Genomic DNA, 14,968 nt, shown 5'->3' with positions numbered 1-14,968 from the left:
CTTGGTACGTTGTTTAAAACACCATTTCATACAACCATGCCAAACTTCGAGCTGGTGAGCGGGTTAACGAAAAATATTATGAGCAGTGATCGGAACTATGGGAGTAAAACTTTAACAAAACTTGTATGGCGGACATAAAATAGTGCACACAGCCCTAAAAATATTCATGTCCATAGGGATAGGAATAGTATAGTACTTACAGCCATAAAAATATTGACATTCATAGATATTCGAATATTTTTAAGGCTATAAGCACTCTTTTTACGTCCGCTTGATAAGTTTTGTTAAAGTTTTACTCCCATAGTTCCGATCACTGATTATGAGCAACGCCTACCTATCTAAAATGGCATCTGAGTGCGTGCGCCCACTCCGTGCACCCGCGCCAACTAGCGGACGCCCTTATAAAAAATATATTTTCTCTGTACTCAGTCCCTAAAAGTCATAACCGAAACCGCGTACTTGTAGGTTTTCAACCATACCCTAGGATCTCTAAAATCCAAGTTTCGAGTATGTGAAACAGTAAAAGTAAAGGAATCCAGTCCTTTGAGCGAGCGAGGCAAAACTTCCGAGCATTTTTCTTTGGTATAACTTTCACAAACTTCAAGAATATCTTTTTTTGTTGTTGTGGTTCTTGGAAAGTTCGATCCCTTTAGTACGAGTAATATGATAACAAACAGTAGCCTGACTGAAGTACCTAGACTTGGCTCACGAGATAATCGTCACGTGACGTTGATTCGACGATCATTGTCCCGATAGTCGTGACAGCGAACGATCTCAGCGACGAGTCTCGACCAACACCTAGAGAGACGCTTGGTGGCTGGATAAAGGGCTCAGATGCAGAAAGCGGAAATCTTGGATACGGCGTATAGTCAGTTCTCTCTCTGCGGCCTTGCCCATCGACAGCTTGAGCCCTGCTCCACTGCCGGCGGCACCCTAGATTAGGTTTATATGTATTGTTTTTTACGTGTTTTATATTTTACTTTTAAGTTCATATGATTGAAATAAAACGAAGAAGTGATCTGATTGAGACGATTAGGCCAAGCTAGACTACATACCTAACAACCTAGTCGGGTTTGAGAGGTAATTACAAGTCTACGTTGCGTTGGTACAGTAGTAGAAATAGGGAAAAAGACCTCAAAATCTTTAGACGCGCTTTAGGCGCGCTCTGATCCGTAAAGAATCAGTAATCACCGTCTGTACTAAGAGAGAACGCCAACGCCAAACTATACTTTATATTGAATTTTTAAATATTTTAATCCCGTGCAAAGCCATGAAATAAATTGCTTGGATCTAGACTATATTTGCGAGCTCGATGGTAAAAAAAAACGATAAATATTGCATATGTATCTGAACAAAAAGCAATTGCTCAGTATGACCTAAACGTTAACGGGTTTGAATATTTGCTGTATGTCCATTTTTCGATTATATATAAATATTTATCTGACGAGCAAAATTTTCTTCATAATATATTTTAACTGTATTTGAGGTAAAAGATAAAAACCCGCGCGACGGACTTAACTTCCGTCACGACGTCGAAAGTTTCGCGCGACGCGTCGTATATATATTTTGTTTCCTACTAATTTCCGGAGTTCACGCCCCGTTTTAAGTATATCCCGTTGTACAATATCCGACATGATTGCTATGTTTGATTTGTATTAGTTTGATAAGTCTCCCTACTGACTTTACATTTCTGCGCAAACATCTTATGAAAGATTGTAGCTTTCCGCCAGAGGCGACTTTGAGAACACAGTACAGCTGTTACAAACATGTGGTTTTCATATACATTCAGACAGATCACGGAGAAGCATCAAAGGGCTTCTCCCACCGGTTTGACACTAACATATTCGCTAGAGTGTGCGTAACTTACTTTCTATGCACCTTGCTCGTACACGTATATTAGTGCGAGCATTGACATATATCTAAGGACGGGCCTTACGGGCAATAAGAATGGGGCCAGTACAGCCGTGTTACGCACACGAATTCGAACCAATCGTGCAGTCTAACGCTATAACGTGATTTTTTGATGAGTTCGCATCACGCGCGCGATTTGTCGCAACTAGTCGGAACTATAGGGTTATTGGGGTAGTAATGGCGTTACCATAATGACCATTTCACTATGTATTCTACAGCGGTATCTATTATACGGGACGCGGTCCTTCAATACGGTAGCAGTCCCGTATATACGGGACGTATGGCAACGCTAGTTAGACCGCACGATTGGCTGTAATTCGTGAGTGACACCGCTTAACTAGCGCCATTCTTAGTGCCCGTAAGTACGTAAGAAAGTAAGTTACGTAGATGTCAGCGAATATGTCAAATTGACACTGATAGTTTCTTTTTTTTATACTTCATTTCAGATAAAATTAGATTACAGAAGATCACAGAATCAAGTATATAAACTTTTTTTTGTGAAGTTGTATTGTAAAGCAAGCAACTTCGATTTCTATACAACGTATCCAATATTGAAAACCTGATTCGGTCTGGATATTCTTGGGCTCATTCTACTCAGAAATGATAGATTAAACGCGAGAGTTATAATCCCACATCTAGGATGGAGTATAAAAAAGCCGCCGAATGAGTCGACCTCGCCCACCGAGGGTTCCGTACATATTTTTTTTTCAAATGTATCATTTATGGATTTCTCCCCGTAATTGTAGTATAAGACATATAGTTCTTGGTCAACAGGAAGTACCCTATACATTTTGATTCCCTTGAGAGCAGACTTAGACCGACCGGGATATTAACCGTGATTACCTTTTATATTTTTTTTGAGCCGATATTTGGACGCAGTTACATGCATGTTGTTCACGGGTAACTGGAGATAGCGGGTGGGTGTCAAAGTGTAGACCGCGCTCGGTCTACCCTCATTCACGGTCCCGGTCCGGCCCGGTCGGTGGTATAACCCGGTCGATCTAAGTCTAGTGAAACTAACTATGAATCATTCAAAACTCCCTTGAAAGTGTCCAAATATACGTATTTTGCAGCATAAACGGCCGTATCTTTATTTTACGTTAAGTTGGAAGTTTTTTATTATTTTAATTTCAACTCGATATGTTCATACCTCCACGCGTTCCTGAGATAGACGGACGGACAACAAAGTGTTCCTATAGGGGTTCCTTTTTTTCCTTTAGAGGTACGAAACCCTAAAAAAGGTGACAGTTTGACAGTTACCTCATTCATGGAGTATGGACAGAAGGTGACAATTTCATCTAGCTTGTTCGGTGACGCTCCGCCGTTGTTCAGTGCCTGTTAACAGTGAAACATTCATGTTAAAAGTCTGCATAAGATACTGTGTCGATTTTTCTACATTACGATTTAGTTTAGTTACAATATAAAGGAAATTTCTACCAGTTTTACACCCAAGAAAATGGAGAGAGTATACATACGAGTATGTGTTTAGAGTAAAAGACTGTTCGTATGTTTGTGCACACGAATTTATAGAATATAAAAGATAAAGCAATTAACAATTAGTAAAAACTAAACTACACAACTTAAAACCTAGATCTAAAAATAAATAAAACTAGTCTTAAAATAAAATAAAACTATCCCCCTGCGGAATGGTGCCGTAGATGTTAGCAGCGTTTCCTCGCTGTATCGCAAGACTAATTCTTTGAGCGAAGAAGCTGCCAGCTCTGAGGTCACCAGTGATCTCTCTAATCCTTTTAGAAAGTTCCTTAAAAAGGTTAAAGGCGCTCGGACCCCACGGACCAAGAGTCTCGACGCCAAAGGGTACGAAATTATATTCGGTGCCACAACTCCTATATTTAGTCTTTTTAATTTATCGGCCGCAAAAAGATAAAGTATTTTTTATTCGTAAACACAAACAAGACAAAGTTGGTACTTACTACTTACTGTCGCAAGACTAAAATTTTATGTGGGCAATGTACATTTAGCGAGGCCCTCTGGTGGTGTAAGAAATAACGAACATTTTTACGTTCTGAACGAGATATGAGTCGCGAAGCCCCTCGGACCGCGAGGCTACAGGCGGTGGCCCACGTCACCCATGCCTAACGCCGCCTCTGCTTACGATACATGTATACTGATCTTTTGGCGTCATAATATTTGTCTGAGTTTACCGACTGCGCCAGTAAGTTTAACTCGTATGTACTGTCGTGTGCGTTGGCGGTGAACCACTTCGGAATAAAATACCTCGGTCCTTACGAGCAAGTTAAACTCCACCTCCTGTATAGATAACCAATTACGATGCATTTAGGATTCTTTGTCTTAATAATGAAAAGTGTATAAACAGGTAATGAGACAACAAAAGGGCAGTTTATTAGTTAATGTTGTTTAGGCTAAACTTCGCCTCCCCATAAAGATAACCAATAAGCATGCACTTACAATTCCTTATCTTTGTTTGCCGGCCGTCATAAAGCCGGCAATCAACTTTACCTGAGCTAACCATTTTTAACAATACCCACATTTTTAACTGCCATGGTTATTATAGGGAGCGTGCATGAACTGTAGGAGGCAGCACAGGAGCCGTCATATTTTTGGCGCGAGGCGTAAATGTGATGTTTTTTGTTCCGATGTAGCCCACAAGATGGCAGAACCTACTATGCACAAGAAAAACGTGACGTGTCCATGTGCTTGTTTATGGTTCCGATTCAGGCCACAAGATGGCAGACCCTCTAACGCGCACGGTCCCTATCGTCTGACCAACCTGCAAGACGTATTCAACCGTTTGAATGCTTTATATTATCACTCAAATGCCAAGCTCCCGGGTGCAAGGGAGCTAATAAACCTTAATCGAAAGTGTGAAGGTTACTTTGACAGCTTCCGCCATAACACCTATAGTTGTCCTTGGCGCTGTGGGCACGATTAGTAACGACGCCTTTAGGCGTTCTTGGCGTTCAAAAGGTTGAACGATTTAAGGCCCCTAAAAGCACCCGATAGTACATACATATAACTAGAGAAAGTTTTAGGGAAATAACATCAGGCTATATGAGTTGGAGTGCTTTACCATCAACACCTGGATCAGCAGCAGCAAGGTACCACCAGGGCGAAGGTCATGCCCTGCGCCAGGGTACGGTTGGAGTGAATTCTCTGAGAGAAGGCGCAGGGTTAGTTTCCACCTGTATGTACCATCAACACCTGGATCTGCAGCAGCAAGGTACCCAGGTGAGCTAGGGACATGCCCTGTGCCAGGGTCCGATTGAAGCGGACCCTCAGTGAGAAGGGTTAGTTTCCAGGTGTGCTGTACGTACCATCAACACCTGGATCTGGAGCAGCAAAGTACCCAACAGCGCGAAGGACATGCCCTGCGCCAGGGTCCGGTTGGAATGGATCCTCAGTGAGAATGAGCGCAGGTGAGCGCTGGTGTGCTGGTGGACAAATAAAATAGGTCAATAGGTATTTATCACAACCTGCCATCCTGAATCCAGAAATCTAAAATTGTCGTGATAAATATTGTCATCCGCCAATGCGGACTTATAAAGCAAAGCCTGAATTATGACGGAGTATTACCTCGAAGCTCGCAGCCAAGACCAGGTAGATGATGAACAGCACGACAAACCCGCAGACAGCCACCGTTGCGATGCCTCCAGCATCACTGAAAACATATGATAGTATATTACGATACAAGTGCGAAAAATGGGAAATTCGCAACGAGTGGCAATAAATTAAAACATGAAGGGAGCCAGTATCACCTTATCTGCCTTATCGCACTAGTGCGGTAAAGTAGCACCATATGTACTGTAATAGTAAATTACAATACAAGTGCAAAAAATAGGGAATTCGAAACGATTGGCGAAATATTGCGGATTGCCTATTCGCACAAGTATCATCAAACGTTTTACAGTACATATGGCTCTTTAAATTTTCGATGTTGTAACGTAATATGCTGATTATCACATTGGTGCTGTAAATTAGCACCATATGTACTGTACCTAAAATTTTATATTTATCAATTATCAAAGCCTGCCAAGATTATGTTTGGACCTGAAACCGTTTAACACATTCACTGCCGGGAACCCACCTGGTGGGCGCTCGTGAACTTTGTTCAGATGCCAGACAACCCGCTGGGCGGGTTGTTTTGTACGCAGCTATAGACTACCGGTTTCTGGGGTAGTGCGCTGTTTTTGTCTGGCAGTGAATGTGTTAAGGCATAATATGTATAAGTTAATCGATGGCGTACAATATGTCCTAGTGCTGCAGTCTTTTCTTCTTGATTTATAAAACTTATAAAACTTTTCAGGGGGATAAGGGCGACGCCAGGGGGCAGCTGCCCCCTGAATAATAAAATTTGTAACTTTTCCCCTTTCCCTTCCCCTCCACCATCGGCTACAGCGACTCCCCCCCCCCCCACTAAGCACATCAGCTGGCGACGCACTTGGTATGGTAGGATACGAAGGTCTGATTTATTTAGGTACTCACATGTCAAAGGCTAGCAGCTGGACAAAAGTCACCGCGGCATACACCACCAGCGAGCAGATGAAGTATACTTTTAGCATCCTGTCCCGCTCGGCTGTGTACTGTGGGAAAGAGAGGACGTGTTAGATTCTAATATAATATAACTGGTCGAAAGGTCATGTATCTACTTAATGTTTTTATTAGGTACAAAGGATGCAATTTCGGATGAGTCGCCAGATCGACATCTACAACTACAACACCAAATGGCTTCTCTACCATCATACTGGCCCATTTTACTGGCTCACTAAAATGGGCCAGCATGTAGAGAGGGTAGTGGTGTCAGATAGCTTATGGCCCGACGGGATTGGGATGGCCACGGTGTTGGTTATTCGTCCGCTCATTTTGATGAGGGGACGCAAACCCGTGTAGAAAGGGTGGTGGTGGGATAACTGACAACGTATATTTGAATTCAGAACTATCGCCCTGCTGAAGGAATAAAGATCTGCAGGCGATTCATTCCGAAACCGGCAATCATTAAAGTTATTGCTGTTTATAGAAAAAATATAATTATAGATTATCAGAAATCTACCTCGAGCATTTATATTCCCCAACGCAGATAGACTGTATCCTTTTACAGTACGCATCTAACTACACGTGGCCCATTCCATAGTGCGTGCTCTTAACCATCGTATGGCCATCTCGCTGGTCCAGCGGTGGGCCATCGTGTAGAGGAGCCATCACCATCGCATGACCATTTCGCTGGTCCAGCGCTGGGCCATCGTGTAGAGGAGCCATCACCATCGCATGACCATTTCGCTGGTCCAGCGCTGGGCCATCGCGTAGAGGAGCCATCACCATCGCATGACCATCTCGCTGGTCCAGCGAAGGGCCATCGTGTAGAGGAGCCATCACCATCGCATGACCATTTCGCTGGTCCAGCGCTGGGCCATCGTGTAGAGAAGCCATGTGAATTATCTCTAATTATAAAATCTGAATAACAACAGTTAAACATGACAACATTCCTTAATAAAGTAAGGTTTGGAGTTTTACTCAAATAAACCTAGCAAATTTAAGTTATTCGTTACATAAACCGACACAAATATTTAGTGCTAAAACTAATGCAATTCCTTTTATATATTTACATACAAAAAGCAATCTCTGAATAGCCGAATCTCTTCTGAATCTTAGGTAATTTATGCGCCCTCCGTATAAAAATAATAGCAACTTCACCAACTCTCGGTCATCAATCTTTCACTTGGGAAACTTCCAGCACTCGCCTGCAGCATGACGTCACGGCCCTTTCTTACTGTACAGTCGGCGATAATATTTAAATACATCCGCAGGAATTTAAAAGACAAAACTTTCGTGAGACACAGACAGCGTTGGCAGACGCGTGCTCCCGGTGAAATTTCTCATTATGGAATGAAACATGTCGAGCAATCTTCTACTTAAATAAATAAATAAATATATCTTTATTTCAGACCCAGAAGTCCATATATGGTTAGTAAAATTAACTTAAAACCTATATTATTCACAAAGGTTATACTATGCCAATCAGACCTACTTGACATAGGTCAAAGTAGATCTGACCTGCTCCATCCAATGCCATATTATGGGGCAGCTAAATCTGTCCGCAATCACCTTCAGAATGCTGTTTCGACTTTCCCTTATGCGACCCATTAGCGACGTGATTTTTTTACGCATTATCGCGTGAAAATCGTCCGTGTGCGCTTGGGCGAACATTCCTGATGCACTGCACCATTTTGGAAGTCTCAACAGCATTCTGAAAGCGTTGTTGTATTGAATGCGAAGGGCGTTGTAGGCTCGTTTCGTATACCGAACCCAAAGACCGCTAGAGTAAAAAGACTGGCTATATGCTTTGAATAGAGTTATTTTTACTTCCACGGAGCATCCAGCGAATCTTCGAGCTAGCATATTACAATACGTGATTATTAAAATACGTGAGTGAAAAAAACAATATCTTTTCTAATAATACAAGGAAAGAAAGTTAATTCATAGTTATTTACGCTGAACTTAAAAACCCAAATAATTTCAAAACTAATTTTTGTATACGATGGTATCTTATACAATAGAAGCGCTGGTGGCCTAGCGATAAGAGCGTGCGACTTGCAATCCGGAAGTCGCGGGTTCAAACCTCGGCTTGTACCAATGAGGTTGTCGGAACTTATGTACGAAATATCATTTGATATTTACCAGTCGCTTTTCGGTGAAGGAAAATATCGTCAGGAAACCGGACTAATCCCAACAAGGCTTAGTTTTACCCTCTGGGTTGGACGGTCAGATATAGCAGTCGCTTTCGTAAAAACTGGTGCCTACGCCAAATCTTGGGATTAGTTGTCAAGCGGACCCCAGGCTCACATGAGCCGTGGCAATATGCCGGGACAACGCTAGGAAGAAGATGGTATTTTATATAATATTGTAAATAAGGCAATTTTTTTCTACATAAGTATTTCGGATGGTACGGCGGCCATTTTGTATTTTAAAGCAACAACTGAATATCTCCAGAAACTTAGGTAATTTATGTGTTCTCTGTATTAAAATAATAGCGACTTCATCAACTCTTGGCCATCAATCTTTCACTTGGGAAACTTCCAGCACTCGCTTGCAGCGTGACGTCACGGCACTTTCTTACTGTACAGTCAGCGATATTATGTAAAAAAATATGTAGGAAAAAAAAAAAAAAATTCCTAAAAATATAAGAAAACAACGTAAACTGTACCCCTAGTGTAAATTTATTCGATAGCGTGACGCGTTCGCCTTAAGTCTCATTTTGTATGGGATTTTGAGTTTCCAAAACGTCCCACTGGGCGCGCTGTTTCTAAATCCCATATGAAATTAAACAATTATAAAACATAGACACAAACATGAGATATTAAAGAAAACAACCTTGTTTCCATACTTTTGGCCATGGGTGTAATTTCAGTATCGTATGAGACAGCAAATAATTTATTTTATTTTATTTAATTTCTTATTCGTTTCATAAGTTTTCGTTGCTGACTATACTTAACGTTCACAGTTGCTCCCATCGCTAAACGACGGAAAAACCAATATAGCGTGAACTCTAAATACTTATATTTTTAAGGAAATGCAGGGAATGTTTATACTGGTTATATATCGTGTCATTCACGAAGACGCGTGCCTTCACTTGTATTATCAATATTATCATGTTATTAAAGGTTACATTTGACAAATCTTCGTGTCATCGTGGATGACACGGGTAATTTTTCAACCGATTATGCTTATTAACGCAAGTAGCTTAACCTTTTTCCTACTCCTCTACTGTTATCTGTCATTTATACATTCATTAACACGAATATAAGAACATACAGAACATAAAGAAAAGTCTATATTGTCTATTCCTCATAAAAGCTCTTGTGCTTTTAATCGCTATAACGTTACTGCGATTAATGGCTCCCAACCTAACAAAACCAAAACGAATACAGTTTTAAACTAAGTGCATTGCTGCCGACTTACAAAATATTCATTTGGTTGCATAGTAAAAATAATTACTTCATAAGTCAGAAACACGCATGTGACACCCGTAATATAGCAACACCCATAGACTACGAAGACCGCTTAGCGTTGCTTGTTAGTCTCCGTAGGCTACGGTGGCCAAAATTGAGAAAAAACTGTCCAAAAAATTAATTTAGCAAGTAGCAAGTACCAAGGCCTCATGAGTTACGAGGAGGTGTCGCTGACCGGCCGGCCGCGGCCCGGGGCGGGCCGGGCGCGTAACAAGGTATGCTCGCGCGTCTTGGCTATATACTTTTGCTGTAATTTGTTTACCTAAATTAAGATTTATTTTTGTTGACTCGTAGGAAAAATATTGTATGCAACGTTGTATAAGTAGGTCAAAAAATTCTCGTGGCGTATTCCTTTACAGCGTTCGCCTACGCCTTCGGCTCCGGCTCACATTGTAACTCACGCCACTCGCCTTTTTTGACCCTTCTTATACAACTGTTGCATAAAATACTATAATACCTTGTTGATAAAATAGGTAGGCTGTTCTAGATTTAAGACGGTTATAATGAACCTCGGTCAGCGTTTGCCTGAACATTGTTCTTCTTCGTCGCGTTTTGCATTTTGCCACAGCTCATGGCAGCCTGGGGTCCGCTAGACAACTAATCCCAAGATTTGGCGTAGGCTCTAGTTTTTACGAAAGCGTCTGCCATCTGACCTTCCAACCCAGGTAAACTAGGCCTTGTTGGTAGTCCGGTTTCCTTACGATGTTTTCCTTCACCGAAAAGCGAGTGGTAAATATCAAATAATATTTCGTACATAAGTTCCGAAAAACTCATTGGTACGAGCCGGGGTTTGAACTCGCGACCTCCAGATTGCAAGTCGCATACTCTTACCGCTAGGCCACCAGCTCTTCAACATTACTCTATTTGAATATAATATTTCTATAATTAAGAGGAAATGAGATGACCGCTTCTCCATTTTACTAAATTATTTTTACAATGTTTTACTATTATATTATTATTTGAGTTTTGACGAACAATTTCATTTTACCTAAAAATATATAATGAATGATGTATGTATTGCTAATGAAATCTAGATTAGGAATATTTTGTATTTTGCTAAGCCCTATCCCGGTCCTAGTAGTTATGTATGTAGGTACTAGGTACCTAGCATTAAGTTCAACCAAATAATTTCATTGCTATAAATAAATGAATAAAAAACACATCCAAACTATGCACAAAAATATGAAAAAGTGGGTAGTGACCCTGCCTATGAAGCCGCTGGCCCCGGGTTCAAATCCTGGTAAGGGCATTTATTCGTGTGATGAGCACGGATATTTGTTCCTGAGTCATGGGTGTTTTCTATGTATTTAAGTATTAGTATATCGTTGTCTAAGTATTCACAACACAAGCCTTATTGAGCTTACTGTGGGACTTAACTAATTTGTGTAAGAACAAGAATGTCCAATTATATTTATTTATACATTTGTATGGAATTTGTTTTTCACTTCTAACTTTTATAATGTTCTTGAGTCATGGGTGTTTTCTATGTAAGTTTATAAGTAGGTACTTATCTATTTAAGTATTTTATATTGTCGCCTAGTACCCATACTACAAGCTCTGCTTAGTTTGGGGGTAGATCGATCGGTGTAAGATTGTCCCCATATATTTATTTATTTATAATAATCAAAAAGTCAAACAAAGGGGCTACTTATCTTGGAGGATTTAGCAAATGGAGACGCTTTGTCTGCAATTTTCTGTACAAAATAGTACCGATTTTTGCGGGAGAGGGGCACGTCAAATGTGTGTGGCTTTTTGTCGTAAGGTCAATGTATAATAAACTGTGTCGAAATATTTTCCATAAACCTAATATCCAAAGGAAAATGGGGACTACATTTGTACGGAGAATCGGTAGTACACTATCCTCATAAATATAATGTTTGTATAATTAAAGTGTGGAGTTTTCAAAGTCAAGGCAACGTCCCGACCAGACGAGAAAGATTTAATAATTTCTGATTGTAAGAGTTTGCGTAGGTTGAAAAGTTTGAGTGAAATGGAAAGCTTAATTAAGCGTGCTATAATTTAATTTTGCTTCGTATTTTTTATCTTGTGAGGCCCAGTGGATAAAATTGTATATAAAGTCAATGTGGAAAAGACCGTTATAGATAAAGAACTCTCGTATTTGTATGTATACGTATCTGGCCCATACACATCCAGGAAGGAAGAGCGTCACTCCTGCTCTATCGACCTTCTGTAAGTGGAATATCTGTACGCAAGAATTAAAAGCGACGAAAGACATTGTAGACGATCTTCCCTTATAGACGGTCTTCTCCACATTGACTTTAAGTTATATAACTATATATGCCTTAAATAGTTTTTACAAGTTCTTATTTAGTTTCGTCTGTCCCGTTGTCTGTCTGTAATCAAATCTTGCAAATTTAATTTGACCCATTACCCGGTTTCCGATGAAGCTAAAATTTTGCATACATATGTAAGTCGGGTGACAATGCAATATTATGGTACCATCGAGATGATCTGATGAAGGAGACAGGAGGTGGCCATAGCTCTGTGATAAAACAACGTAACCTAAATTTGACCCACTTCCCGGTTTCCGATGAAGCTGAAAATTTGCATACATATGTAAGGGTGACAATGCAATATTATATATGGTACCATTGAGATGATCTGATGATGGTGACAGGAGGTAGCCATAGGTACTCTGTGATAAAACAACGCAACTAATTGTGTTTGGGGTTTTTAGAATGTCTCGATGAGTATTAGTTGCTTCTGGAAAGAGAAGTACAGTCAGCGATCAAAGTTTGTACCAAAAATGAATTTTTTTGCAAAAACTTATTTGACAAGTATTCACAGATTATTTGTTTAATAGATGCATCAAGGCGGTCTGTTTACATTTTGTGCCAGTGGCGCCTCCTAAGCAGACTTTTACGTAATATTCCCAATAGTAATCACATTACGCCTCCGACTCCTGGCGCTGTCATCTCACTCGCCGACATTCGGGGCCATCACAACTTTCGGGCAAATCCAATTCGGAAGTTATCCGGCAATTTAAGTTACCCTTAGCAGCGGTCCGGTATTCTTAAAATACTCCCCTGAGTTTGTAGCCAAGAAGTTTGTAGTTTCTTGCTAAATTTGGCATTTTTGAAGCGGTTGACCGGTTTCGGGCAGTGGAAAGTGGACGTCGGCAATGCTCGGCGGTCGGGCAGTCCATCGAAATAGTAGATTGTTAACCAAGGGATGAAATGCACTAATTTCAGTTAAGCTGGTTTAACGCTGCGGTGGTGGTGAGAGCGCTGATAGTCCGAGACTGTAATAGTGCCTTTCATTAAAGTTGAATATTCTACTTTTCATTTTGAATACGAGGCAAGTAAAATACATGTGTATATAGTAAACATGACTGAGTGAGTATAAAGTTTAATAGTAATTCTTGTGTGTAAATTCAAGTTACAATTTAGGTAAAAGTACAGTTATTTATGGATGGGGAGTTTATATCAGAATAGAAAGTGTACAACAAATCCAACCAAAAACCAAAATTTTATTTGGCTCATTGTAAATTAAGAATAAAACGTGCTTGGGAAGTAAAATAAGTTATTGGCAAAAATTTCATTTTTGGTACAAGCTTTTATCGCTGACTACTATTTTTTCCACGGGCAACTAATACTAATCGAGACAATTCTAAAAACCCCAAACACAATTCGTTGTGTTGTTTTATCACAGAGTTCCTATGGCTACCTCTTGTCTCCATCATCAGATCAGCTTGATGGTACCATAATATTGCATTGTCACCCTTATGTCAGTAAGTGGGTCAAATTTAACTTGCAAGATTTGTCCCATATATACTAACAGGGCAAGTTAAATAAAAGCTTGTAATGAGCAGATGATACACTACACTAAGTGTAGTTATTGTGTTATTCTATGAAGTCTTCATAGAATAACAATGACTCACTTTCATAGTATAAGAAATGAAAAAGATAAAAACTTAAATCATGTAAATAACACCATTATCGCATCCCTTCTTCTCCAGCTTCTGGTCGCGGAACGTCAGTGTCAAACGTCCGCAATGCTCGAACCTGAGGCGGTATATGGAGCCACATTGATCCTTACTACCAGGTAAATACGCACTAATATCTCATACCTTCGTCTCCAGTTTCTGGTCGCGGAAGGTCAGTGTGAACGGCCGTCTGCTATGCCTGCTGTAATGCTCGGCCCTGAGACGGTCGATGGAGCTATATTAATCGTCACTACCAGGTCAGTGCGAACGGCCGGCAATGTTCGGCCTTGTGTTGGTTGATGGAACAATAGTGAACCTTACTACTATGTAAGTAAATAATACCTTCGTCTCCAGTTTCTGGTCGCGGAAGGTCAGTGTCAAACGTCTGCAATGCTCGACTCTGAGGCGCTCGATGGATCTATATTAATCCTTACTACCAGGTAAATAAACACTAATATCACATACCTTCGTCTCCAGTTTCTGGTCGCGGAAGGTCAGTGTGAACGGCCGTCAATGCTCGGCCCTGAGACGGTCGATGGAGCTATATTAATCGTCACTACCAGGTAAATAAACACTAATATCATATACCTTCGTCTCCAGTTTCTGGTCGCGGAAGGTCAGTGCGAACGGCCGGCAATGCTCGGCCTTGTGTTGGTTGATGGAACAATAGTGAACCTTACTACTATGTAAGTAAATAATACCTTCGTCTCCAGTTTCTGGTCGCGGAAGGTCAGTGTGAAACGTCTGCAATGCTCGACTCTGAGGCGGTCGATGGATCTATATTAATCCTTACTACCAGGTAAATAAACACTAATATCACATACCTTCGTCTCCAGTTTCTGGTCGCGGAAGGTCAGTGTGAACGGCCGGCAATGCTCGGTCCTGAGACGGTCGATGGAACGCGCATCGATTGCCTTCATCAGATACTCGTTGACCTCATCTTCCGGCTTCTTGAATTCGTTCCCTTGCTCGACCCTACAGAACATATCGTATTTAATATTGATAAGAAATAAGTAATACTTAGTATAAGTACAGACAGCGCCGGCCAAAGCACTCGATCAGGGTAGAGCGAGATTGAGTTTTGCCCAACTTCTTTTACCCAAATTGCAGTTTGCTAAAAATAAAC

General features: G+C 40.8%; 1 protein-coding gene across 6 annotated transcripts in view; it reads right to left on the bottom strand.

Annotated features, from left to right (window-relative positions):
* The window catches only part of LOC133526503 (adenylate cyclase type 5-like), a 472,750-nt gene that overhangs the window by 39,968 nt on the left and 417,814 nt on the right, over window positions 1-14,968 (bottom strand). For all 6 annotated transcript variants that reach the window (XM_061863171.1, XM_061863191.1, XM_061863199.1 and 3 more), the window contains exons 17-21: window positions 14,667-14,817; window positions 6,376-6,473; window positions 5,467-5,551; window positions 5,208-5,324; window positions 3,172-3,246 (exon numbers count right to left, since the gene is read on the bottom strand). In XM_061863171.1, coding sequence (XP_061719155.1) covers window positions 3,172-3,246; window positions 5,208-5,324; window positions 5,467-5,551; window positions 6,376-6,473; window positions 14,667-14,817 — 526 coding nt within the window. The remainder of the gene's footprint in view (window positions 1-3,171; window positions 3,247-5,207; window positions 5,325-5,466; window positions 5,552-6,375; window positions 6,474-14,666; window positions 14,818-14,968) is intronic.

Source organism: Cydia pomonella, chromosome 1 (genome assembly GCF_033807575.1).
Source record: "Cydia pomonella isolate Wapato2018A chromosome 1, ilCydPomo1, whole genome shotgun sequence".
In the NCBI taxonomy this organism is placed as follows: Eukaryota; Metazoa; Arthropoda; class Insecta; order Lepidoptera; family Tortricidae; genus Cydia; species Cydia pomonella.
Note: the sequence above shows the minus strand (reverse complement) of the source record. Positions and strands in the feature narration are given on the sequence as shown.